The sequence below is a fragment of the Danio rerio genome, chromosome 22 (genome assembly GCF_049306965.1).
Source record: "Danio rerio strain Tuebingen ecotype United States chromosome 22, GRCz12tu, whole genome shotgun sequence".
NCBI classification, from domain to species: Eukaryota; Metazoa; Chordata; class Actinopteri; order Cypriniformes; family Danionidae; genus Danio; species Danio rerio.
The window spans coordinates 41,019,957-41,046,979 of record NC_133197.1 but is presented as its reverse complement, the minus strand read 5'-3'; the positions used below and the strand labels follow the sequence as shown (position 1 = coordinate 41,046,979).

The 27,023-nt window shown below is 36.3% G+C and overlaps 2 protein-coding genes across 10 annotated transcripts in view; one reads left to right on the top strand and one right to left on the bottom strand.

The window, feature by feature from the left end:
* The window catches only part of anos1b (anosmin 1b), an 86,078-nt gene extending 67,142 nt beyond the window's left edge, over positions 1–18,936 (bottom strand). For 4 of the 8 annotated variants that reach the window (XR_012397317.1, XR_012397318.1, XR_012397320.1 and 1 more), the window contains exons 1-2: positions 15,047–15,277; positions 860–907 (exon numbers count right to left, since the gene is read on the bottom strand). Coding sequence is in view for 3 of the 8 variants with exons in the window: in XM_073936282.1 (XP_073792383.1) it covers positions 860–907; positions 15,047–15,265 (267 nt within the window). In the remaining 5 variants the exon portion in view is untranslated. 8 annotated transcript variants of the gene reach the window in all.
* Positions 18,937–18,953: 17 nt separating this feature from the next.
* Positions 18,954–26,749, top strand: si:ch211-262h13.5. Of its 2 annotated transcripts, none has more exons than XM_073936699.1 (7): positions 18,954–19,054; positions 20,340–20,450; positions 21,120–21,207; positions 22,684–22,850; positions 23,680–23,766; positions 23,905–23,991; positions 25,821–26,743. In XM_073936699.1, the coding sequence occupies exons 2-7, from the start codon at positions 20,442–20,444 to the stop codon at positions 26,232–26,234; spliced, it is 852 nt and encodes a 283-aa protein (XP_073792800.1). In that variant the 5' UTR covers positions 18,954–19,054; positions 20,340–20,441; the 3' UTR covers positions 26,235–26,743.
* The last annotated feature ends 274 nt before the right edge of the window (positions 26,750–27,023 follow it).

Here is a 27,023-nt window from a genome sequence, read left to right as displayed (position 1 = left end):
ATGAAAAGACTTTGTGAGGGCGTCACAGTGGCTCAGTGGGTAGCACAATCCCCTCACAGCTAGAAGGTCGCTGGTTCGAGCCCAGCTGGGTCAGTTGGCATTTCAGTGTGGAGTTTGCATGTTCTCCCCGTGTTGGTGTCGGTTTCCTCTGGGTGCACAGTCCAAACGCATGCGCTATAGGAGAATTGATGAACTAAACTGGCCGTAGTGTATAAGTGTGAATGAGTGTGTATGACTGGAAGGGCATCCACTGCGTAAAACATATGCTGGATAAGTTGGCGGTTCATTCCACTGTGGTGACCTCAGATTAAAGGACTTGGCCAAAAAGAAAATGAATAAATGAATAAGACTTTGTGAGATCAGATGTTTCTAAGCAGGTGCATGTGATTGAAAAGGATTGCAAACATGTAATTTAATTAAAATAATACGCACAGATGCTCGCTGAGATGTAAAATAGCATTTTTGATTTCACATGAATAAAATGGCACAGTAAAAAATGAAACCTCAAATATATCTATCTATTTAATAACGTAGTACATTAAAAATGACAGTAATAAGGTGGAAGGAAAGAGCCGTAATAAGGCCAGAAATAGAGAGAAAAACCCTGCCGGGGTAAAACAGTGGCCCTCAGTGCTGTTTGTGTTGGGTTTCCAGAAGCCATTAGACATGAGTGAGCTTTAGTGCATGAGCAGGGCATGTGGTTTGTATAACGGCATTAACCTTTGGCCATTTCCTTGTAATAAAAGGAAATTACATTTGAACAGAGTTTTATTTAGCAGCGCTGAGGCATAAGCTGCGAGCTCAGTGAATAATGTCAAGCTCTGAACTTCATCTGACAAAAAGAAAAGGAACGGCTCACCTGTGAACATCTCCTGTGGTTCTCACACCAGCCCAACACGCGGTCATTCTGAAACAGACCAAGAAACACACACATTAATACAACACGGCACTTCTATAGTTTTAAATTACAGAGGATTAATATTTGTGGAGGACAAAGATTAATCACACCCAACATAAGCGTTTGTTTGTTCATAATATGTGTGTGTTGTGTAAATGTGTACACACACAAACTAAAGCACAACTATACAAAACACAAAAATTATTATTAGCCCTCCAGTGATTTTTTAATTATTTTAATAATATTTCCCAAGTGATGTTAACGGAGAGAATATTTGTTTTTCAGCAGATTATAGAATAATTAATTAATTTCTAATAACTATTTTACCATGTCTTTGTCATGATGACATAACTATATTAAGCTTAAACTGCCAAAAAAGGCTGAACTAGGTTATTATTTTATAAAAGTGTTTGTTCTGTCCTAGAGATGGATTGCTGCTGGAAGGGCAGCTGCTGTGTAAAAACGTGCTGGATAAGTTGGCGGTTCATTCTGCTGTGGCGACCCCTGATTGATAAAGGGACTAAGCCGAAAAGAAAAAGAATGTATGAATGTCTGAAGGGGCTATTATTAACCTTAAACTTCATTAAAAACTGTTTTTATTCAAGTCAAAGTAAAAAAAAAAGATGTATAAAAACCCCAGAATTTCCCAAGTGATGTTTAACAAAGCAATATTGAAAATAGCAATATTGCTTTGTTAAACATCACTTGGGAAATTCACAGGAATTACAAAATACAGTATGACTGGAGCATTATTAATTTTGACTTCAACTGCATATAAAGTATAATTTGTATCATATACATTTACATATGGATTTACATTTCATATCTAAAAATAAACATTTTGTCAACCTTATTATTTTATTAATATTTTTTAATAAAATAAATTTCAGTTAATAGATGCACACTTCAGAGGGGGTGCATTTCACAGCAGGGGTGTTTGTTTATTTTTACATATAAAATGTATATCATTTAAAAAATAATAGTTTGCCAAAAAAATCAGAAATGGCTCTTTGCTGAAGGAAAGTTCCCGACCCCTGAACTAGGTGCTTGCACAGCCTTGCTGGAATCACCTGATTTGTTGAAGGATGGGTTGCGGATTCATGCCTTTACTGGGCTTTTCCCCTTAGCAAAGAAACTTTATGTTCTTACTCATTTTGGTGCTTGTGGGTTAAATTTGGGTGCACAAGTGACCGAGATGTAAGCGAGAGATTACGGTCATTTTTCAAAATAAAAGACTTATAAAAATAAAAGATCTTTCAGACTCACAGACAGGTGATAAACGGAAATAATTAATGATTTATTGTGCGGCAAGGTGTTGTGCCGAAAAACGCACCCCTGCCGTGAAATGCACCCCCTCTGAAGTGTGCATCTATTAACTGAAATTGATTTTATTAAAAATATTTTTATTAATAGAGTTATGACACTAATGAGAGAGACTGAGGTGAGTTTCATGAATGGTACCCTTCCCTTGTAGAAGATAGATAAATCAATAGACAGATAGACAGACAGACAGACAAAAAATAAAAAGATAAATAGATAAATAAATAAATACATAAAAATAACTAACTAAATAAATAAATAAATAAAAAATAAATAAACAAACAAATAAATAAACAGATAGATAAAAAAGAAACAGACAAACGGATGGACAGATAGATATATAGATAAATAAAAAAAACTAAAATAATAAAAAATAAATAGATAAATAAATAAATATATATATATAAATAAATAAACAACTAGATAAATAAATAAACAAATTGATAAATTAATTAATTAATTTATTTATTTTAATAAATAAAGAAATAAATATTTTTTTTATTTATTATTATTATCAATATAATTTTTTTTTACATTTATTTGTAAACCTAGTGTGTTTTTAAATGCGTTTCACTTCTTGTCCTTGCTTTATCCATCAAAATAATAATAATTTTTAGGTTTTAATCAATTATGGGCTTTTATTTAGATTTTTTATATTAAATGTAGCCTGAGAATGCTAATGAAAGTCTTTGAGGGGGTGCATTTTACGGCAGGGGTGCATTTCTTGGCGGCATGGTGGTTGAGGACCACTGCTATAGAAATGAAGATGAAGTGAATAATGTGGACACTTCAAAATTCATTCATTCATTCAATTTAGCCTACCCAATTCAACTGTACCGCATGTCTTTGGACTGTGGGGGAAACCGGAGCACCCGGAGGAAACCCACGCAAACACAGGGAGAACATGCAAACTCACACACAGAAACGGCAACTGAGCCGAGGTTCGAACCAGCGACCTAGCGACCTTCTTGTTGTGAGGCGACAGCACTAAAGTAGCACATGATGAAGACCTGGTTCTTTTCAAATATTAACATATTCACATGTTAATCTGGCATTCGACATTGAATATTCTACGACAATTTATAAACCTTTTGTTTGTTAATACTGTACAGTAAGGCTGCATTTGTTAACTTCAGTTAAGTCTTTTGTACTTTGACTTTTGCATATTAATTTATTGAAAACCTTGATTTACTCTGGACATGCCAATTCAATAAAGCAGCACACCAACATATAGTGTTAAATACTTCTAAAGTGACTTATTAGCAGATATATGTCAATATCTTGATATTACCAGATGATGAAATCTTCATCTGAGAACATCTGAGAGCAGCAGAAGCATATACTCTATCAAACAGTTCTGACATTTTCTGCAGAGTATAATAAAGCTCTGCTGGGCGTTTTGAGGTGGAACTTTACACATTCTGGGGACACTAAAGACTCGTATTGCATCTTGAAAAAAGAGGCATAATAGTTGCCCGTTAAACAAATCTCCTCAAATTGCTTGCAGCTGTTTTTGCCGTTTAACGTCTACAACTTATATGTTCGCTACGGGCCTTGGGAGTCATCTGAACGTCTTCCAGAGTGGGGCGACACGGGCAAGAATGAATCACGTATGATGAAGTAAACACAGCACAACCACAGCCTCAAGCGTGCGTCAACACCTCACCAAACCTTGCTTGGGAAAAGTGGTGATGAGGAGTTAACCGCTCTAATGAATGACGGTGTCTGTGTTTAGACTTCTGTGGTGTCTTCGTGAATGATGGGACAGACGACGACACACACTCAGACTCCTCTGTAGCTTCATGCCAAAAGCGTGATCTAAGATGCTTTTGTGATGTTTCTAGTCCAAATATATGCAACTCTTAATTAAAGAAGCATTCTACACAAGCAAAAACATGCTGTCTTTTTTTCAGAAAGTCAAAATTTAGATGTTTGAGCAAAATAATCTGCCAATGAGGTGACTAAAATATGATCATTTTCTTGCCCCAATGGCAGATTATTTAACTAGCTTCAAGTAAAAACTTAATTCTGACTTAATTATTTCATTTTTAACATTTTTTTTCTAAAAAGCTTCTTGATTTATGACTTTTTTAAAGATGTTTAGAAGTAAGAAAAGCATTTTCGTGAGTGTGTATGTGTCTGGGAGATCAGCATGCAGGCGAGCGGCGCAGTAATCCTCCAGACACTCCCTCTGGCGAGCAGCATTTATCCCCAGCAAACGTGAGTCACGCCTCCACAGGGCTTTTGTGAGGTTTTAATTAGGACTTGAGGGACAGAGAGAGCCCATTGTGAGCGGTGAAGTCTCCAGAAGTGATCTCCAAAGGAATGCCGGAGCGTAACATCATCTCAGGAGATCACATCAAGGCTCAATCCTCCTTGATGAGCTTCCCAGACTAAAGCTCTCACTCCACACCTTCAAACTGAAGCAGCTAAACCCATAACACTTGCAGATTGGTTTCAAACACTCATGAAGAGAGACTCTTGGGTTTGTTTTAGTTGGAGTTTTTCTCTAAACACAGAAAACAAGAAGATTAAACCGTTAAATCCTTAGATAAAAACAGCCAGTGCTTAGTCTTTGGGGCTGCAGACTTGTCTTGCCCGCTTAACAGAGAGAAGAGATTTTGTCTTTTAAATGAGAGGTTTAGATTGAATCATCAAACCATTCATTCCACTGATAAACCCTTTCCGTAAGCTGCTATACATCATTGTGGGAAAACAGTTCACGTGTATTAAATGACCACAAGTGCTCATTAGTGTGGTTCATGAACTGTGATGTGTTTGCTCAGACAGTGAACTAAAGCTCAGCTCTGGGGTGCCTTTCCCAAAACCATCGTTAGCCAACTAAGGTCGCAAGTTGCGTCGTTACAAGCATAGTTTGTTGATTTGCCATTTCCCAAATCCGTCGCTCCAACGAGCATTCGCAAACTGCCAAGCAAACTTGAGCACTCACAACTACACCTCTGGAGCTGTAGTGAGAAACAGAGTTCCTGGCTGTGTTCTATTCCCACTAATCCCCCCTATGCCCTATTCATTTAGAATGTTCTAACAGTCAAAGCTGGAATTACTAAAAATAAATTCTGGTGCTTCCAGTGTTAAATTTGGCATATTAGTTTAGGAACCACGTCTAAGCAATGAGATGTTGTTTGATATCCTGCACTACATATGAAACAAGCTGCACTGTAAAAACAAATGACTGCAGCTACAGCTGCCAAACAAAAACCATAAAATTACGGTCAAATTTCTTTGTTGAAATAAAGTGCAAAAAATAATAAATCTACAGATATTTTCATTAAAAGGTTTACAGAGAAACACTGTTATTTTACAGATGTTTCCCAGATTATTACGATCAAATCCGTTCAGTAAAGTTACACAATAAGAGTTGTACAGAGAAACACTGTTATTTTACAGAATTTTCCCAGATTATTGTGATCGAACACCATCAATAAACTGACTGCACTAAACATTCAAGAGAAAGCAGTGTTATTTAAAAGAATTTTCCCTAAATCATTACGATTAAACAGCTTTAATCAAATGCCAAGACACATGCTCATGCTCGTAATTTAACAGTTTTATTTTGGATCAAAAAAGTCTGCAAAAAACAACAAACGAGATTCAACTGATTACAATTCTCACGACTTTAACATTACAGCTGTTCCATTTGACTGAACAGTTTTCATGTAAAACATGTAGAGGTTTGAGTTATATGGAATGATTCAGTCACAGATCTTAAATGAAATGGAAGTGTGACGTGAAGGCGACGCTGACAAAGTGCAGATCCAAATGCAGGATTATTACACAGAGATGGTCGGGCAACAGTCAACACAGGGGCGAACAGATGCAGGGACTCCAGAGTCATGCTCAAATAACAGGTAAATGGTGAGTCCCGGCAGCAGACCACGTAAACAATTAAACAATTAACAAACAAAGCAAAGCAAACAAAGAGAGACGCGTCATAATGTTCACAACAGTACAACAAGAATAAGAAGTTGATGAGTGCGTCTGTGCTGCTTTTAAAGTCTGTGTAATCAGTTCATAACAATCCTCCGACTGTGTGTGTGTGTGTGTGTGTGTGTGTGTGTGTGTGTGTGTGTGTGTGTGTGTGTGTGTGCGCGCAATCAGTGGAATCCGGAACAGGTGCATGTGGGTGGATCTTATCTATTTTATTTATTGACAGATTTGATAGTAATAATGTAGGAAAAGTCTGTAAAATAACAGCGTTTATCTGTAAACATTAATGAAAACATCAGTAGATTTATTATTTTTGCACTTTACTTCAATAAAGAAGTTTTACCGTAATTTAATGGTTTTTGTTTGGCAGCTAAAGCTGCAGTCATTTGATCTTTTTTTTACGATTATTTAAAAAAATTTTTACAAAGCACATAATTACAATTTATTACTTTAATTTTACATAATTGTAAATGTACTTAAAAAAAACAGTGTGTAAATAATACGGCAATTTCATTGTATAAAATGGGAAAATTGCTGTAATTTGTCATTAATTATATAGTACATAAAATTACAGTCAAGCTGTTAATTTACAGATACTGTTTGTATATTTTACAGACTTTTAAATATATTTTAAAATAACAGTAAAAATACTGTACAAATAATACTGTAATTTCCCTGTAAAAAAAACAAAAATGTCAGTAATTTGTCTTTAATGATAAAGCACCTAAAATAAAAGTCAAACTGTTAATTTAGAGAGTTTTGAATATAATTTGAAATGACAAAAGATTACTGTAAGAAATGTGAGATATTTACAGTGAAATCAGTTTTTTTAACAGTGTATTTTTGTGACTAAATAGAAAGCATGTTAAAGTCATTTAAATATCTGAAAGCATCAGTCATTGGCATTTTAACGTTTTCTCATTCATTCCTGGACAGTTTAAATGGTGTGCATTCTTTATACCTTTCTTTCATGGTCCCACCACAGACCACCATCAAAGCCACCAGAGAATTACGCCACATTGCTTCCATTTAAGTCTTTCGGAAAGTAACTATATGTCCCATAAACCCATCTCTTATTTTCACAAAGCTTAACATTGTTCAGTGTCCCACCATCACGTGATTTTCTCAGTCCTCACCACATGCCGATGGTAAGAGTACGAGCCTGCCAACCTGACTGTGAACCGTCACCAGTTTATGCCCGCTCAGTTCTCTGAGCTTCCCTTTCACGTCTAGAGCTAAAGAGAAACAGATCAGCGCTGCGGTCTCTTCCTGTAAACAGCCATTCAATAAAGTTGTCCTGCTGGATTTTTATAGTGTCTGTGACTAACCAGGCCTTATATTTTAACACAAATTACCAGAAGCTCTCGTGGTTTTGACCGTAACACATAATAAAGGAAATTTGTTATTTCAGTGAAGCCTTATTATAATGCTAATGCACAATATCACTGAATCACGTTCAGCTGTTTCTTTTTCCATGCTGACCAACAACGAAACTGATGCAAAACACGTAATTACAAATACTCAGATTACTGCCAGTGTGTTTACTTGTGGGTAAACGAATCCTTTAATTCCCTTAAATGTTTGCCAAGTGATGTTTAACTGAGCAAATGTATTTGTTTACCGCATTAGTAATATAAATACAGCACTTTTCCTCTGGAGAAAGTCTCATTACTTTTAACTTGAGCGGAACAAACAAAATATATATCATTCATTTATTTTCGGCCTGGTCCCTTTATTAATCTGGGGTCGCCACAGTGGAATGAACCGCCAACTTATCCAGCAAGTTTTTATGCAGCGGATGCCCTTCCAGCTGCAACCCATTACTGGGAAACATCCACACGCACTCATTCACACTCAATACAGAGAATTTAACCTACCCAATTCACCTGTACTGCATGTCTTTAGACTTGTGGGGTAAACCGGAGCACCCGGAGGAAACCCACGCCAGCCGGGGGAGAACATGCAAACTCCGCACAGAAACGCCAACTTACCCAGCCGAGACTCAAACCAGTGACCTTCTTGCTGTGAGGCGACAGCACTACCTACTGCACCACCCCAAAACATACGTCCTCAGTATTTACACTCCCTCAAATGTCTTTCTTCTGTTTAAGATTAAACAAGGAGGACAGCAGCAAAAACAAACCATATGGAAGCCAACGTTTCCAACATTCTTCAAAATATCTTCTTTAGTTTTTTAACAGTGGAACGAATTTCCAACAGGTTTGGAACAAGTCATGGGTGAGTAAATGATGACAGAATGTACATTTAAGGATCAACTGTTGCTTTGATTATCCTTTATATATCTCAATGCTGTATTCTACAAAGGGAACACAGCTGAAATGTCCAGCTAATGTGACCAAACCTGCGTTATGAGCCGAATGTTGAACCTCTTTGACTGGACAACCTTTAGCATGCGTGTGAACACCACTTCAGCTTAGAAGAACAAAGAAAGAGTGTAACTCAACCTAAATGAGACGTTTGCCTGCGCTGGTTTGATGTCGGTCACTCTACACCTGCTGAGGAATAACACGCATTTTCACCGCAATATAATCATTTGCACTGACACTGGATATGCGCACCGCTGACACAACAAACAGCAGTGTCTGGAGAAGTCATTAAACTGTACACCTGCTCCAACAAAAGCATGAGAGTCAGAGAATGGCATCAGTGATGACACGGTGTTCACACCTTCTCCTCCTTGAAGTGGTTCATGTAATATAAATGCAAGGACACCTTTCAAACCCTCCAGCATGCTTTGAGCAGAAACACGAAACCTGCACAGCTTCCCATTATTACTAACACACATTTCATGGCTTAAAGAATCTCCCTATGAGGAATTATAGTGTGCAGTGAGTAATCTAAATCGTATTTAATTACAGCTATTGTGGCAGTAATTTACGAGGATGCTATAATGCTCTTTTCAGAAACCTTACCAAAGCTTGCACGAGAATGCCCTTTACAAGGCCTCGAGTTACTTCCCAGAATGCCCACAATAAACACGCAACTGTTATTCAACGCTCAACTATCCCAAAAGATTCTATAATGTGGCACAGAACAGGGTGTGATGTTGAAAAAAAAAGAGTTATTAAACTACAACAAATATACAGTTTTTTGTATCTCAGATGTGTTAAGCTGCAGAGCTCTGCTTTAATTAAACTTTTACACTTTTTCCTGTGAAATTTGCCTTTTTACCTCGCCATCACTGATTGTCAACAATAAGTTTCGTAAACTAATTTCGAGAGGAGCATGTGATATGATTGAGCACGACTGGCTGCTCATCTGTAATCAATAATAACCCAATAATAATAATATAAATAATAATAATAATAATAATAATAACAATAATAATAATAATAATAATGATATAATAATAATAATAATAATAATAATAACAATAATAATAATAAAATAATAATAATAAAATAATAATAATAATAATAATAATAAAATAATAATAATAATAATGATATAATAATAATAATAATAATAATAATAATAATAACAATAATAATAATAAAATAATAATAATAATGATAAAATAATAATAATAATAACAATAATAATAATAATAATAATAAAATAATAATAATAATGATAAAATAATAATAATAATAATAATAATAATAATAATAAAATAATAATAATAATGATAAAATAATAATAATAATAATAAAAATAATAATAATAACAATAATAATAATAATAAAATAATAATAATAATAATAATAATGATAAAATAATAATAATAATAATAATAATAATTCCTTACATTTATATAGCTCTTTTCTGGGCACTCAAAGCGCTTTACAAATTGGGGGGGATTTTGCGCCAGACCGCACATCACAGCAGCTGATTGGTGGAGAGGGGACAGAGTGATGAAGCCAAGTATGATATGGGGAGGGTTAGGAGGCTATGACGGACAGAGGGCAGTGGGCAGATTTGACACCCCTACTCTTTTTTGAAGAACATCCTGGGATTTTTAAAGAGCACGTAGAGTCGGGACCTCAGTTTAGCATCTCATCCGAAAGACAGCGCTTATTGAGCAGTATAGAGTCCCCGTCACTATACTGGGGCATTAGAATCCACACAGACTGCAGGTTGGGCGCCCCCTGCTGGCCTCACTAACACCACTTCCGGCAGCATCCTAGCTTTCCCATGTGGTCTCCCACACAGGTACTGACCAGGCGCAGCCCTGCTTAGCTTCAGTGGGCGACCATGTGAGAGTTGCAGAGATCGAGCTGCGGAAATGGATTAATTTCTCGCTATACTGCTCTATTTTTGTTTTGGAAGAATCCCCCCTTCCACCCCAATTCTTCCTTTTCCGCCCTTTTCCAAGGGGGAGCTCTCGAGATCTGATCTCAGATCTTCTGATATGCCAGCCTGATCTCATGAGGAAGCGTAAGCATTTTACGTTTTGCCAGTTTAGTGGCTAATTCGTACAAATTCATATAAGTTCAGTCGTACGAAATTGTACGATTTTAAAAAGGAGGCGTGGTAACTAACCCCACCCCTAAACCCAACCGTCATTGGGGGATGAGCAAATCGTACTAATTTGTACGAATTAGATCGTAACAATTAATATGAATTAGCCACTAAATGAAAAAGTTACGAATTGCTGTGAGATTGTGTTGGATATGCTTATTGACCGGGCGGGAGCCCTGGGCTCAAATATCTCCAAGCTCAGGGTTCTCTGCCAAACCTGCTATAAATGCTCAGCATATCTAAGTGGGAACTCTTGAAACAGCAATTTTCATGTCACCAACAATTCCTCAAATTCCAGTATAAAATATATAAACATGAAACATTATCTGCAGGCAAAACCCTAAATGTGTAGTAATTATAACTTTAAAGGGAAACTATTGTGCAAAAATCATTTTATGTGAAGTTTATTCATACACTAATGCCGAGAGGATCATGTGCTTATGATTGATCACAGGCGGTCCCGCATTATCCAATTTATGATTGACCAATCAGACGATTCCTAAGCCACTATAAATACCCTCAGCTCCACATCACAGCCATCTTCATTTTGAAGAATCCCCCCGTCCACCCCTACTCCCCCTCCTTTCCTAGATGGGCGGCACGGTGGCCCAGTGGTTAGCACTGTTGCCTCACAGCAAGAACGTCACTGGTTCTAGTCCTTACCAAGCCAGCCGACGTTTCTGTATGGAGTTTACACATTCTCCTCGTGCTCACGTGGGTTTTGCTCCAGGTTCCTCCCACCGTCCAGAAACATGCAGCTTAAGTTACAGTTTTTCTCAGTGGCTTCGGTGCATTTCTCACAACACTATTTACATCTGCACAACAGTTCATGCATTTCTCAAAACAATTAGTCATTTGTGCACATCACAGTAGCAGTTTCTCATTCCTTCCAACACATTGCAAATGCTTTAAGACATGCATCAACTGCTTTCACACAACTCTCTGCTGTTTATAACATTATCATCTGCTTATGTCACGTCAGTCTAAACTTGTGAACGCTGAATAGTCATTCCATATAAAACTAGAAGTCCTCATTTCATTACTGGAGTCATTACACACACAAATGTTGAACTAGTGTGGAAATCTGTCCTGCTAATTCTATTTTAAAGGATGTAAATCTTTATTTTCCTGAAAATGTCTTCTAAATTCAGTTTGATGAATGATTTAGAGAGCTGTGTGTGCTGTAGGTTCAGTTCTAATATGTTCTGCAATGTTGTTTGCAGTTGTGCACAGCTCTACCCCAAAGGAAGCTTATGTTTGTTGTAAATGAGGGTGTGTTTATTATTTATAAAGAAAATTAATAAATGAATGAATAAACACTTTTCTTTTGTTATTAGCAAATGAATGTGCAGGTAATCCCTCTTGATGTCCTGTGTATTTGATTATAAAATATAAACCATTTAATTTTGATCTCACCAATAAGTTGGTTTCAATGTTTCAAACTGCATAGAGAAGAGTTTAGTTCATCCCAAAAATGTTATAAGAATTGATTTTGATGCTATATATTTCTGCATTTGATTTAATGCAACTTTATGATGAAATCATGGGTTTGCAGTTTTTACAAATAAATACATTACACACAGGAACTGCAGGAGCAATTATATTAGAAGAAGATCAGAGAGAGAGGGACAGAGTTTAAGGTCTGGAACTGCTAAAGTGGATGGTTTTTCATAATGTGCCTCTAATTATGCTTTAATTTTGGTTGTATTGATCTAATACAGTAAGAGCAACAGACGCACAGCAAACAGACTGAGACGTACGAGACAGTAATACTGCATGGTGGTCTTTCAGACCATATGCTTTCATGATCCTCCCTCTAAATACCACATAATTAACTACAATTGCACGAAAACTAGAGCCAGTCAGTAACGGGATAAACTCGTGAAGAAAACAGGTGAAAACCGCCATTAAACACTTCATTCACACTCAAATACAGCAATCTGTTTCACATCCACTAAACCAAATACATATGCTCAGAAAAGAGCCTGACTCCGCATCTGAAAGCAAAAGCATCAGGCAGATGAGAGCTATAGTGATCACACCATCTAAAGAACCATCGCATTCATTTTCATTTAGGCACTTATGAAGTGATTATGTCGGCTTTAAAAACCTAGTTATTCCAACATCTTACAGGAACAGTTCACACTAAAGTGTGCATTCTGCCACCATTCCAGCCCCTGTCACTTACACACGGCTGAGTTGCTTTTTCAGTTGAACACTGCACTCAAAAAAATATTGTTATACAAAACAAAACAAATTGAGCTTGCATTAATATATTCAAGTTATGAAAACATATAACAAAATGAAGTTCAGACAACAAACTTTTTCATGTTAGCCGAATCTTTTCCTTTTCAGTCAGAGGCAATTTTACATAGCAAAAACCTCAAAGTTTTAAGTTGAGTGCTCAAAAAAATAAGTTGTTTCAATTTTTTTTATTAAAATTGAAAACAGATCCTGTGTTATGTACTTAATTGCATGCATATTTTTAAGTTTAGAACCTCAAATAAATTAATACATTTTTGTTTGTTTTCAAATGTATTGTTCATGCTTGTAAGAAATACATTTAACATTTTTGTTTTTTTGTATTTTTTTTTTGTGTTAAACCACAGGTTTATTTTTTTTACAAAACAAAAACATGTACCGTCCCATATTATCAGTATAAAAAATAATAAAAAACATCAGAGTGTGGATTTAAAAATACAAAACAACTCCATTAGTGTGGAAACATTAGTTTGGGTTGCTACAAGTTAAATAATGTTTTAAAGTAACTGACAGATGTATTTACCTTTAAATTAGCCGCATTTTTAAATTTATGTAATTATCAATATTTTCATGTTTTGAAAGCTTAATAAAATTATTCTGGCAGCTTAAAAGTTTTCATCTAATCAGCATTTTGGAATTTTTAAGTTACAATAATGTATTAAACTATGTAGTGGTTACAGACCTCTTGAGTTATTTTTTAGAGTGTACAGAAGATTTTTATGTTTGGAAACCAATTTGCATGCAAGAAGGTTAGGTTAGATTACTTCATTCATTCATTCATTTTCTTGTCGGCTTAGTCCCTTTATTATTCCGAGGTCGCCACAGCGGAATGAACCACCAACTTACCTAGCACGTTTTTACGCAGCAGATGCCCTTCCAGCCGCAACCCATTACTGGGAAACATCCACACACACATTCACACACACACTCATACACTACACACAATTTAGCCTACCCAATTCACCTGTACGGCATGTCTATATGGACTGTGGGGGAAACCGGTGGCACCCGGAGGTAACCCACGCGAACGCAGGGAGAACATGCAAACTCCACACAGAAACGCCAACTGAGCCGAGGCTCGAACCAGCAACCTTCTTGCTGTGAGGTGACAGCACTACCTACTGCACCACTGCTCCGCCTAGATCACTTCATTTGTACCAAAACAAAAAAGTCCAGAGCCCTCGTTCATGACACAATACTCACACACATATGATAACAACAACAGCAACCGACACCATAAAAACTTAAAACACAGAACACAAATCTTCATGTGTCCAGTCCTCTCGCGAAAAAAAAATGATAAAACAAACAGCACAGCAAAAAAACTAAACTATGATTATTAAAATGAAGTTGCATAGCGTTTATGTTTACTTACTGTGCGTGAACTAATGTTAAGCAGCACACTTCATTGATGCTGAACTATGATGAATAAATGTTACCAATCACCCAAATGTCTAATTATTATAAACCAAAATCCAGCAGAGGATGAATAGTTGTGTAAAACTGTCAGGAGCATCAGCACAGTGCAGTATTGATTATTAGGGTGCATATACAGTTAAATATTAGCCCGGTGAAATATTTATTCTGTTTAAAATATTTTTAAATGATATTAAATGGAGCAAGGACATTTTTAAAATATTTCTGATGATATTTCTTCTTCCAGCGAAAGTCTGATTTGTTTTCTGTTAGCTGGAATAAAAGCATTTTAAACCATATTGAGGTCAATATTAGTAGCCCGCTTAAGCAATTTTTTTTTCTCAATTATCCACAGTATAAACCACTGCTATACAATGACTTGCCTAATTATCTTGTCTAATTAACCCAATAAATTGCATTTAAACTAAATACTAATATCTTGAAAAATAACTAAAATTTTTGTGCTGTCATCATAGCAAAGATTGAATAAATCAGTTGTTAGAGATGAGTTATTAAAACTATTATGATTAGAAATGTTGAACAATCTTCTCTCAGTAGACTGTCAAAGCAGCTTAACATGGATTGAAACCGCTTCAGTTTAGTTGAAGTTCAGTTCAATGTACTGTAACACTAAAGAGGGCACAGCACATTGTCTGAATGTTATTGTTTGCACACAGAGAAGGGAATAGAGAATAGCCCGTAGAGAGGCGCGTGTCTGACCTGCAGGTGTCTGAAGGCCGCGGTGATCTGCGTGATGTGCAGCGTCAGGCAGCGGGACACGCAGCGCGCGCTCTCCATCTTCTCCAAACTCTCCGCTTCTTCAGTCCTGCGCGCAACGCTCACCTCAAACACACAGCAGAGCAGAAAACAGCAGAGATTCCTCAAAAGCAGCATCTTTGCGGATGTTCGCGTGAATGCGTGTGGATCCAAGCGATGCATGAGGCTGAATGCACTGCGTGCGCGCGCTGGAGACTCGGACACTCCCTCTCGCGCGCAAACCTGACATCTGAACTCCACACATCCACTCTCTGTCTGTGTGTCTGTCTGTCTGTCTTCTCCGCATTTACACCAATAAAACAACTTAAACCGTGTTGGTTCCTCATAGAAGCTATAGATAATCGCTAAATTGCGTCATTGAAATAAACAAAGCTGTCAACACGCGGACTCACCAGAGTAGCGTCTCTCTTATTAAATTATATATATATATATATATATATATATATATATATATATATATATATATATATATATATATATATATATATATATATATATATATAATTTATTTATTTTTATTTTTTTTCAGAGATGGGTTGCAGCTGGGAGGGCATCCGCTGAATAAAAACGTGCTGGATAAGTTGGCGATTCATTCCTCTGTGGTGACTCCAGATTAATAAGGGACTAAGCCAACAAGAAAATGTAATTATATATAAAATATATGTTATATGGCTGTATATCGGCACTCCAACGCATGCCTGCTACTCGTGTGATATTGCTCATATATATATATATATATATATATATATATATATATATATATATATAAGCATAGCAAAACTGTTGTTTTTATAAAGTTAATCGCAAAAATAGAATAATATCAAAACTATTTTGTAAAACCCATGAATATAATATGAAAGCCCTGCCAGAATCTAATTATAAATACTATAATTCTGATAGTAGGTTCTGATAAACTGTTATTAAACAGTTTACTATTAATAACATGCTGATTCAGTTAGATAGCGTTGAAAATACAGTATAATACAATTTTATATGAAATGTTTCAAAGAAATGACTATAAATAAGCATTGTATTTAGTGTATCCACATATTTTTTCTAGTGGCAAAACTTCAGATATCTGTGGTATATTTAATGTTTGCTTCAGCAAACTGTAGGTTTAGTGTCGTATACTCTATATAATTGTAAAAAACTACAGTGTTGGGTAGTTTATGTATATAGTTGCTGCATTATCATAGCAATTACAGAATTACTACAACACATTAATTAAAGTTATTCACTATAAGTAAAAAACACGGCACATAACAGCATTTACTCTAAGTTACTATAGTATTTTTTCCATATGGATTCTTTCCAGCTGTTTAAGGCAAGTCTGTTTTATCTCTCATTGAATCATGACAAGTGAACAGTTTGGCAGTTTGGGAATTTGACCATTCGGAATATAAATTCATAAATATAACTGCAAAAAATAAAATGATTATGTAAATAATAATCAGCATAACAAAATCTAAATTCAATCTGTTTTATTTACCCCCCATGTGTATCTGTGCATCCACAGTTCTGTTTTCACAGGCATCTGTTGATCAAACTTTGCTGCTTTGCAGCAGCGCCACCGTGTGGCAGAGTGACACCACCACTGAGAAAATGAGGAATGAATCTTATCGCTCGCTTTAGGCGCGATAGTGGAAACGCAATAGGGGAGAGGACACAACCCTGAGTGGCGTTAGATTATGGTAACTGTAAATTGACATACCTGCAAAATAATTTAGAGCTGGGTATTAACAGATTATATATAATCTATTTTATAAAATATGATTCCAAATTAAATCCATAATCCATAATTAGAGTAAACCTCTTTTTAAAATACGTGTAATCAGACTACAGTTGGTAACATAATTGCATATTATTTATTCAATGGCAAAATGTTGTTCACAATTTATTAATTCCTCTTATTTTTCCTCTTTTTAATATGATTATTTTACCTCATAATAAACCTGCTGCTTATGCATAAACATCATGTTTGAGATTCTTCACTTTGTTTTGTTTTTCATTGATACTGCCATCAGTTTTTACATGAACTATCTGATGTTGCAGTCATTTAGCTGTCAATTTCATGTTTTAATATATATATATATATATATATATATATATATATATATATATATATATATATATATTTTTTTTTTTTTGCAATTAGTTGTTTTCTAAATCTGTTTAATTGTAAATAAATATTTTACAATTGGAATTTAGTTTTATAAAGCCAGGAAGAGTGTATGTATTGTGAATTAATTGTCCATCATTGCACTTTAAAAAGAAGCTGTTGAGGCTCTTGCTACTAAAGAAAAAAACAATTATAAATAAAAAAATTGTACTTCAGATAAACAAGTTTTTCCCATGTTAATATATATAAATATATATACAGCTGAAGCCAGAATTATTAGCCCCCCTGAATTATTAGACCGCTTGTTTATTTCTGTGTAGCGGAGAGCAGATTTCACCAACACATGTCTAATCATAACAGTGTTAATAACTCATCTCTAATACCTGATTTATTTTCATGATGACAGTAAATAATATTAGACTAGATATTCTTCAAGACACTTCTATACAGCTTAAAGTGACATGTAAAGGCTTCACTAGGGTAATTAGGGTAACTAGGCAGGTTAGGGTAATTAGGCAAGTTATTGTATAACGATGGTTTGTTCTGTAGACTATCCAAAACAAATATAGCTTAAAGGGGCGAATAATATTGAGCTTAAAATGCTGTTTAAACAATTAAAAACTGCTTTTATTCTAGCCCAAATAAAACAAATAAGACTTTCTCCAGAAGAACAAACATTATCAGACACACTGTGAACATTTCCTCAATCTGTTCAACATCATTTGGCGAATATTTAACAAAGAAATAAAATTCAAAGGGGGTGAATAATTCTGACTTTAGCTGTATGTGTGTCAAAATAGTACAGGATTCTGATTCTGTGTTTGTGACATCAAATAAGGGTGTGCACAAACGTAATCTACCAGAAATGTGTAATCTAAAAGACTATACTACTGTCTACATATTTTGAGATGTAATTTGTAATCAGTAACTTAATGTAATGTAGCCATGCTGCTTATAGTTAATAGAATATCTGTTGGTGGAGCATCTAAACAAAGTGTTATCAGATATTTAGCAGTCTTCTAATACTCTGTATCAAGTTATTATAGTTAACGAAACAAACGAAAAACTAAAACTAAAATGTAAAGTAATTGTCGTTAACTGAAATAAAAATAAAACGTTTTTTAAAAACTAACTGAAATTGTGTACATACAAAACTAACTGAAACGGACTACAATTATAGCAAAAACCTCCTTAGTTTTCGTATTTGTAACTGTGTTTAATACAATATCTTACTGTAAGCCTTTTAGAAGTAAACATAACTCCCGCTGCAGGTGTTTGTGTTTGACCCTTTCGCATCTCAGTGTCTCCTGCAGCCATTGTCCAGATCGAGCCGGTTCTCCTCCAGTCATCCTCGCTGTTGCTCCCGCGACAAAAACAACGCGTGGACATGACAGCAGCACGGTGACAGCATTAAACACAGACACTTTAAACTACTTTAACACGTTTGTGCCCAATAATGGGTTTTATTTTTGTATCGCGATCGCGAACGAATCTTTTTGACCGGATCTTCTAAGTGAACCGGTTGCACTAGTTCACCATATCGAACTGAATCATTTGAAACGATTCGCGTCCCCAGTAAGCACTTATCCACAAACTACATTTTAAACAAGCCTAATACGCCCGTATGACTCTAAATAATCCAAAATATACCCTCATTCAGTTATTAGAACAGTAAAGTTACACCGAGAAGCGGTGAACCGATAACACTGCGCATGCGTGATTCAGTGAATCAAACACAAACAGCTCATGGCAGCCTGCTGGGACTGAACTAAACTTGAACAACAGCAGCGCGGGTAAACCGAGAGCTTAAATGAGAGCATCTGGTGAAAAACGTAAGTTTATTTCATAACAGACTATCGTACAGGAATTTAAATAAGTGAATCATACTGCAGTTGGGTGCAGAACTTTACTGTAAGACATTTTTCAGATCATGGTGATGTTTTAACTGACTGACATGACTATTGCTGACTGCATAATGTTGAGTCCTGACATCCGCGTTAAAGATCTGCACTTCCCATCACTACTGTGTGTCTAACCTCAGAGCAGCCTTGCACACATATTGTACTGAAGGCTGCTGTATTTGAGTTTGAGGATGGGTATGGCATTGGATAGTGTTCTTGTGTCCTCTGAATACAGGTTTATTATTCAGTATTTATCCTGTTAATTTTGAATCTTGCACCTAACATCTTCATTTAGAAAAAAAACTAACACTGAAACTAATAAAAGCCACACTAAAACTAAGACATTTCAAAATATAGAAACTAATAAACACTAGTAAATCTGCCTCTAAAACTAATTTAAACTGACTGAATTTGTAAACAAAAATCCAAAACTATCATAACCTTGCTCTGTATATTACTGAATGACGAAAGAGGCCACCAAATCAAAGTGTTGAGGTACATTTCGATCCTGTAGACTATGGCACACATGCTGTTTACATCACAGTGAGTTCACATTGATCAGCTTGTTAATGTTTATCAAGCCCGATTCCAAAGTCGCATTCATCTTCTGGAATAAACGCATGCCATATTAGAGCATTAGAAATAAAGCAGGCTGCCTCGGGTCTATAATACGAAGCAAATATGTGGTCTCTGATTGGGATTTTGTCAGCTGCAAACGTTTTGTGTGTTTATGGGACAAGTTTAGTTCCTGTTCACGTTCCCTGTGATGACAAGACTGTGGAGAAGTTGTCCAGACTGGCCGTCACGTACATAAATGAGGACAGACAAACAGGTTACAAATTCGCCCTTAACAGAATCACAAACGTCCAGGCGAATCAACAGGTTGGTGAGCAGTGCTGTTATTTTTCATAGTGGAAAGACAACCACACATTATTTATTATTAAATTAACATCAGAAATAGCAGTATGCACACTATGAGAGATTACACACCTACATTTAAAAGCGAGCAAATCTTGGATCTTTTATAAAGTCAACTAATCGCTTTAAAAGCAGCAGGTGTACTCACATATTACAGTAAAGTAACCAATTGTTTTTAAACCAAAGCTACTCATTTATTCATGAAGTGATGTTGAGTTATCGCTTTATAGACTGTACATGCAATTGTCATGTTTGCAAGGTATTGCTTACACCATAGGTCCACTATTCTGTGCTGTAGGGTCCAGCTGGAAAGGTCTATTATCTGGATTTAGATGTCCTTGAGACCAAGTGTCACGTTCTCAGTCCCAAATCATGGAAGAAGTGTGCTGTAAGACCCTTCATGGAAACAGTAAGGCAGCTTCAGCTTCTGATTATAACCTGTTATTGGACATTTTAGGGAAATTTAGAAGGGAATTTAACGCCTCTGGATGACAGTATAGTAGTGTTGATTGTCTCTGTTCAAAATTGTATTTACACATTTGCAAAAGCTGTGACATTTATTCACTTTGTATGCAAAATTGAACCATTAAGAAAGATATATCAGCCCAATTACAGCGTTTGTACCTTTTTCTGAGATTATTTATTATGAATTTATACTGTGAATGTTTAATTAATAATAATAAAGATATACAGTATATGCAATTTAGTATGAACTTATCTAACTGTGATTTGGAAATCTGATAGATGCACACCTGAATCATCCTGAACTGTACATTTTTTAAAATGTGTTGATTTTATTTCATTTTTGTTTGTTTTTAAAAAAATGCTGTTTAAAAGAAAAACAAAAATCTATAAATATATAATTGTAAAACATAAAATAAGACATTTAAGAAAATGTTGGAAACAAACAACATGACAGAAATGTATAAGGGGTTTAAACAGCTTGAGGGAAAGTACAGGGTGAGTATTTTCTCATTGTCATGCTGAAATATCCCATTGCTCATCAGGCATTATTATCATTATTATGTAGGAGAATATAAGATTGCTAATACTGTTCCATTTTTTTCTTGTGTTGTAGCAAATTTCTGGCAACTGTAACACTACAGTACTTCACACACCAGAGGGTTTCTCTTACCTTTACAGCTATGACTGCACTCTCGTACCAGGTGAACCCCTCGTCCCAGTCAGACTGCATACATCTTCAACAGTTGCAAACAAATGAACCCTGCTGTTGTCCTAGAATTCTCTATAGACCATTCAGCCTTCACCAAACCTCCAAAATAAAGCAGCTACTTTTAAATGTCAATCCTCAAATTTATTTTGCTTACACAATCTCACGGAAATCCGTAACTTTTTGATTTAGTGGCTAATTCGTATGAATTCTTACAAACTAATTCGTACAATTTAGTATGATTTGCTCATCACCCAATGACGGTTGTGGTTGGGAGCCACACCTCCTTTTTAAAATTGTAAATTTTCGTATTTCGAATTAGCCACTGAACTGACAAAACGTAAAATACTTACGTTACCTCGTGAGATCAGGCTGATTTTGCATAAAAAACAACCTCATCGTAATTACAAGTCTAGATTTAGATTTGACCTTATTAGTGTGCATCAGCATGTACGTCATTAGTGTTTAATTCTTTTTCATTTGTAAAGATATTTGCGTATTACTGTACAGTGTGTAAGCGAAGCACACAAATAACGCGCTCAGTGCTGGACTTTAGCCTAGCTTTGATCAGGTCTATTGAACAGTCTATTATAGTTTCTCAAAATAGCAATGCACCTCAACACACCTCCTTTTTTAGATCAGAACGCCTATGGGCACACATATGAGCGCAAATGCATTTGTTATTTAAACAGCGTGCTGCAAAACGTCACAACAACTCTTTCGCCAAGCTGAAACTAGCAAACAACTATTGCGTCATGCATTGCGCCTCATTGCGCCGGCTGTATGATAGGGCCCTTCGAGTGCTACATCATTTTCATTTGCAGGATATTAGTCTTGGACTCAAACTGCATTTTTCTTGAACTTAATCCAAATATAACAATAGACAAAACCTTTTTAAAATTAAAGTACAATTAAAGACATTTAGAATTAAAAAAGGCAGAGGTATTAATCACCTCTAGTTTTGATTATGAAGAAGCTAAACAGAAGATATACTTGATTATTTGGCCATTAGTAAGAATGTCTCTTGGTGAAATGCATGATGTTTACAATCTCAGATTGAAGCATGTTATTAGTACTGAAAAGCAAATGCCTTTTTAAAAACCAGGACCCCAATAAATATGGAAGACAACTGAAGATGGAAGTCTCTAATATGCTATAACTGGCAAACAAGTCTGAGCAGTAGTATCTGGATGCAGCCTTTATGATGCAAGCTGAGACTGCATCACTCAGCGATGCAATGTCAGACACAATGCACTCAAATGGAGCTAGTGACATCACTGTGATGGGTGGGGTTAGGTGAGCCCATTAAAAAGCATTGGATGCAGCCCAGATTGCACTGCACCAGGTCTGCAGCCAGACCCCTCTCAGTCTGAGTGTCTTTCTATGTGCATCTCTCCCGATTTATCCAATTCAGTTCTTGATATTTCTTTTCTCTCACACTCTTCATAATGTTTTGCTTCTCTTCCTCAAGATCCCCCAGAGAAGTTACGGTTGACGTGTCCCGATTGTCCTCTTCTGCTGCCGGTCGACGGGGTTGAAGCTGCCGCCGCAGCCAGAGCTGCCCTTCTCAAATACAACACACAGAGCACACTACCGGCCAGCCTGACAGTGCACACCATCACCAGAGCCTCACAGCAGGTTAGCAGTTCATCACTTGTACACTTTAGCTTTGCGACTGTGTGTGGTAATACTGATAATATTGAAATGTTATAGTTTACAGAGAGAACAGTACTTATTATCATTATTTACAGCAGTTCCTATTTCTGCTTACAAATAAACATTCGTTTAATAAGAGTAATAATAATTGCTTCAATATTTCTTTCAAGAGTTCACCCTCAGCTGATGATTGATTATAAAGTGTGTTTGCCATGCTGAGAGAGCCCTGAGCTCATAAGATCCTCGAGCCCGGGGCTCCCTCTCATTTGCATTGCGATAGGGGAGTTTGAGCTCAGGTAGATGTGGAGAACTCTCCTGCTGTAGTAGCTCATGAACAGATAGTGATCGCTCTTAGGAGATATCTACTGACTAGGAGTATTGACTTCACATTTACACACTGCTAAGCAAGACTCTTCATGAAACAAGCTTCTATACATGTCAGTCACATGAGCTTTTTGATGGTCTCAGGTCAGTGAAAGCTGCAGTCCAGATCAGATGAAAGATTTTTAAAAGTGACGGCTTCACAGAAAGCTAAACATGAACCCACAGCACCTATAAAAGCTGACTAAAGGCCCCCAAAAAGAAAACAAATGGCATTGTGTTGATGCTGCCAAACTCTTAGGACAAAAAAGAGCCCTATAAAAGCAGTTCACTGGTGTTCATTCAAATGACATCCTCGTGTTCGAGTTGAAATCCAACTAGTTATTCAATAAAAATGCTGCATGTATGTGATGATGGTATTTCTTTAACGCTCTGCACTGATCATCGCCTTCTCCTGAAGTATTAAATCTTCTCCTGTTTGGTTTCTTAGAGCACTCCTTTTCCTGCCAGTTTCGTGGAGTTCATTGTTCAGGAGTGTTCAGAGGTTCAGTGTGCGCCAGCACTCGAAGGAAAAGAGGTGGGATTCCTGCTGAACGGCAGTTCGTCACCACTGTTAACCACTTCTGTTTTGCTTTTCCTTGAATTAATGAAAGTTCTCTACTTAATCAATCTGCCCGATTACTCAGTGTTTATACTGTATCTGCTTCCACTTTAGCCTGTTGGATTCTGTGTTGGGACGGTTTTTGGCACTGGCCACGGATTGCAAGATGTGAAGGTGTCCTGTGAAATGTTTCGCCCACAGGTACCACATGGTAACATGAGACATTCACAGCTGACTGATAACTCAGTGTTACGAAACAAACTGAGCCAATCCCAGTCGAGTATTCATATTGTTTATAGAAGTTTAAAGACTGAAATAGACTCTCTATTTAGTTTCATGCCTTGTCATTGTTAATAATGTGTCACAAGACAGATGACCCAAGTGCATTGTTTTATTAAAGAGAATAAGGGTCATTTGTGTTTAGTATTACTAGTAGATGTTATATTGAGACCTTTGTAAGAGAAAAAGGGTTCATATTAATTAATCTCTTCTTGTCCTGGTTAACAGATCCCACAACAGAACAACTTAAAAAATGATCAAATTAAAATTGTGATAGAATTAGGGCATTTGATGGGTAATATTTTCAATTTTGCAAAGTTCTGTTGTGTTTAAACCAACACAATCTCACGGCAATTCGTAACTTTTTCATTTAGTGGCTAATTCGTACAAATTCGTACGATCTAATTCGTACATTTTAGTACGATTTGCGTATCCCCCAATGATGGTTGGGTTTAGGGGTGGGGTTAGGTGCCACGCCTTCTTTTTAAAATCGTACATTTTCTTATGACTAAACTCGTACAAATTTGTACAAATTAGCCACTAAACTGCCAAAACGTAAAATACTTACGTTTTCTCGTGAGATCAGGCTGGTTTAAACAGTTTTGACCAGCATACAGGAGGATCTCTGTTTACAATGCTTCATAGCTTTGTCGTTGTTTTGAAATGTGAAATAATTCAATAGTTCTCCACTGGGTGGCAATTTGTATATTGCCATAATATCCGCATGAATCAGCAGAGTAATGAGAGTGTCCTTGCTGCAGCCCGCAGCTTGATGACGTGAGCATTTGCCAAACAAACCAGTTGATAAATTATTAAATTCCACAATAAATTGTGTTGTTATTAACGTCTATGTACATCTACGCCAACCCTAAACCCAACCGTCACATTTCTAAACGTCTACGCCTCACCCAATCATCACAGTAGCATGGGCATTACCGTAGTGGGCGTTACAATGTCATTGTGATACAGACTGAGGCTGGAAAATCTTAGGGATAACTCAGATCCTGCCCAGTGGGAACTCGCTGAACAGGTTTTTATAGTTTTTCCCTGATCTTGGATCATTTTTACATATTTGCATACATTTTATTGAGACATTTGTAAAGTGGAAAGGAATAATAGGTAATAGTTTCGTGTTGACCTGTAATAGATAACAAACAATAGATAAATCTTAACAACTTATAAAAGAACAAAGCGAAACGAAAAGTTTAATATTTGATGATGTTGGATTAACGAAGTGAGTTAATAGGTTATGCTTTCAGCTGAACGTTTGCAATATGTGTTGGCCCCTATAGCCTTTGTGGTTGATTTTTTTGGTTGGTATTCAGTAATCATTATTAAACAATGAGTCTCATTAACTTATAATTGTGTAAATTATTTGTATTTACATGCACATTCAATCTCCTTGAGCAGTGACAAGTGTGCTATTGATAAACGCAGTGCTAAGTAGATGACGCAATGAACACAAATATTACTTAATTTATTTAATCTATTTTTTTTAGAGTAAAAGTTTGGTGATTTGTTCATGAAATAAATCATAATTATTTGTTGTTAAGGGCTAAGTCTTTTTTATTGTGCTTATATGCCGTATGAACATGTAGATCTACCTATATAAGTGTATATCTGATGAATAAAAGTGCATATGTAGTGTTTTGGTTCTGTGTATGAGAGGTGGTGCGGTAATGTGGTATTTGCTGCATCTTTAAGACATTACACATTTACCAATACCTGCTTTATTTACCACTGGCCAACAGGCTCATGTTGTCAGTCCGACACATCTAGAGGAAAAGTCCAGCACCGTTTCTAAAACCCCAACCCTTGATGTTCATGTTCCTCACAACCCTGAGCCCTCATTCCAAGAAGGCGGTGCAGAAACACCTCAGTTTGCAGACCCCGTGTACCAGGCCATCCCTGCAGGACCCGGATCACAGCCCACCTCCTCCAGTGAATCCAGCGAGTCTTCAGAGACCAGCTCATCTGAGGAAACCTACAGTTCTGTCCGTGCCGTCAAACCTCCGCTGAACTTCCGTTATGTGCTTCAGCGTCAGAAGAGGCAGACTGCCTCGAGCACCGCGGCTCCTCACACACCCGTGTTCCTAAGTGTCTTTCCCAGCGTCCCGTCTCCATTCCGCTCCTGTCCCGGAGTCTCTCGCTACACCACTGTGTGAGAGGATTCGCCATTAAACAGAAAGTCTACAAGACAACTCAATGAAGAGTTTCAGGAATGACCTTCTAATGGTAAATCCTTCAAGATTAATCTCTAAAAGGAATAGTTCCCCCAAAATTACATTCTGTCATCATTTACTGCTCCTTTACTCTTTTGAAACATTAATGAGTTTCTTCTGTTGAACAGAAAGCTGAAAACCGGTAACCATTGACATCTATTGTATTTGTTTTTCCTACTATGGAAGTCAATAGTTCGGTTTACAGCCTTGAAGAGAAACTCAATGTTTTGAAATGACTTGAGGGGGAGTAAATAATGAGTACATTTCATTTATGGGTGAACTATCCCTTCAATAGTTCCTACTGTGATTTGGGATCAATTCCATTAATGTTTAATGGCTTTAATATGTCACCAACAGGATTTAAAACCTCACCAATAAAGACTCTAAGGGTTTGCTTGTTTATACACACTGATGTAATTTCTATTATACCAAATAAAATGACGACAAAACCATCAGAACTTCTGTGATAGTTTCATAAAACAAACACCATCAACAACAAATATTACAATTAAACCAGCATCAATAACCAATCAGTATATTTAAACCATCATCAATCACCAATCAATACATTTAAACCATCATTAATCACCAATCAATACATTTAAACCATCATTAATCACCAATCAGTACATTTAAACCATCATCAATCACCAATCAGTATATTTTAACGGTTTCTACTAGTGTGAATTAAAAAAAAAAAGAAAGTTCGGTAACATTTTAGAATAACTATCA

Bases quoted from the DNA above. Each gene is read 5' to 3' on its own strand.
- si:ch211-262h13.5 (XM_073936699.1), top strand. The intron at 21,208-22,683 runs GTGAACCCCTCG...CTCTTCCTCAAG, and splicing joins TGACTGCACTCTCGTACCAG to ATCCCCCAGAGAAGTTACGG. The intron at 23,767-23,904 runs GTGGGATTCCTG...CTTCCACTTTAG, and splicing joins CAGCACTCGAAGGAAAAGAG to CCTGTTGGATTCTGTGTTGG.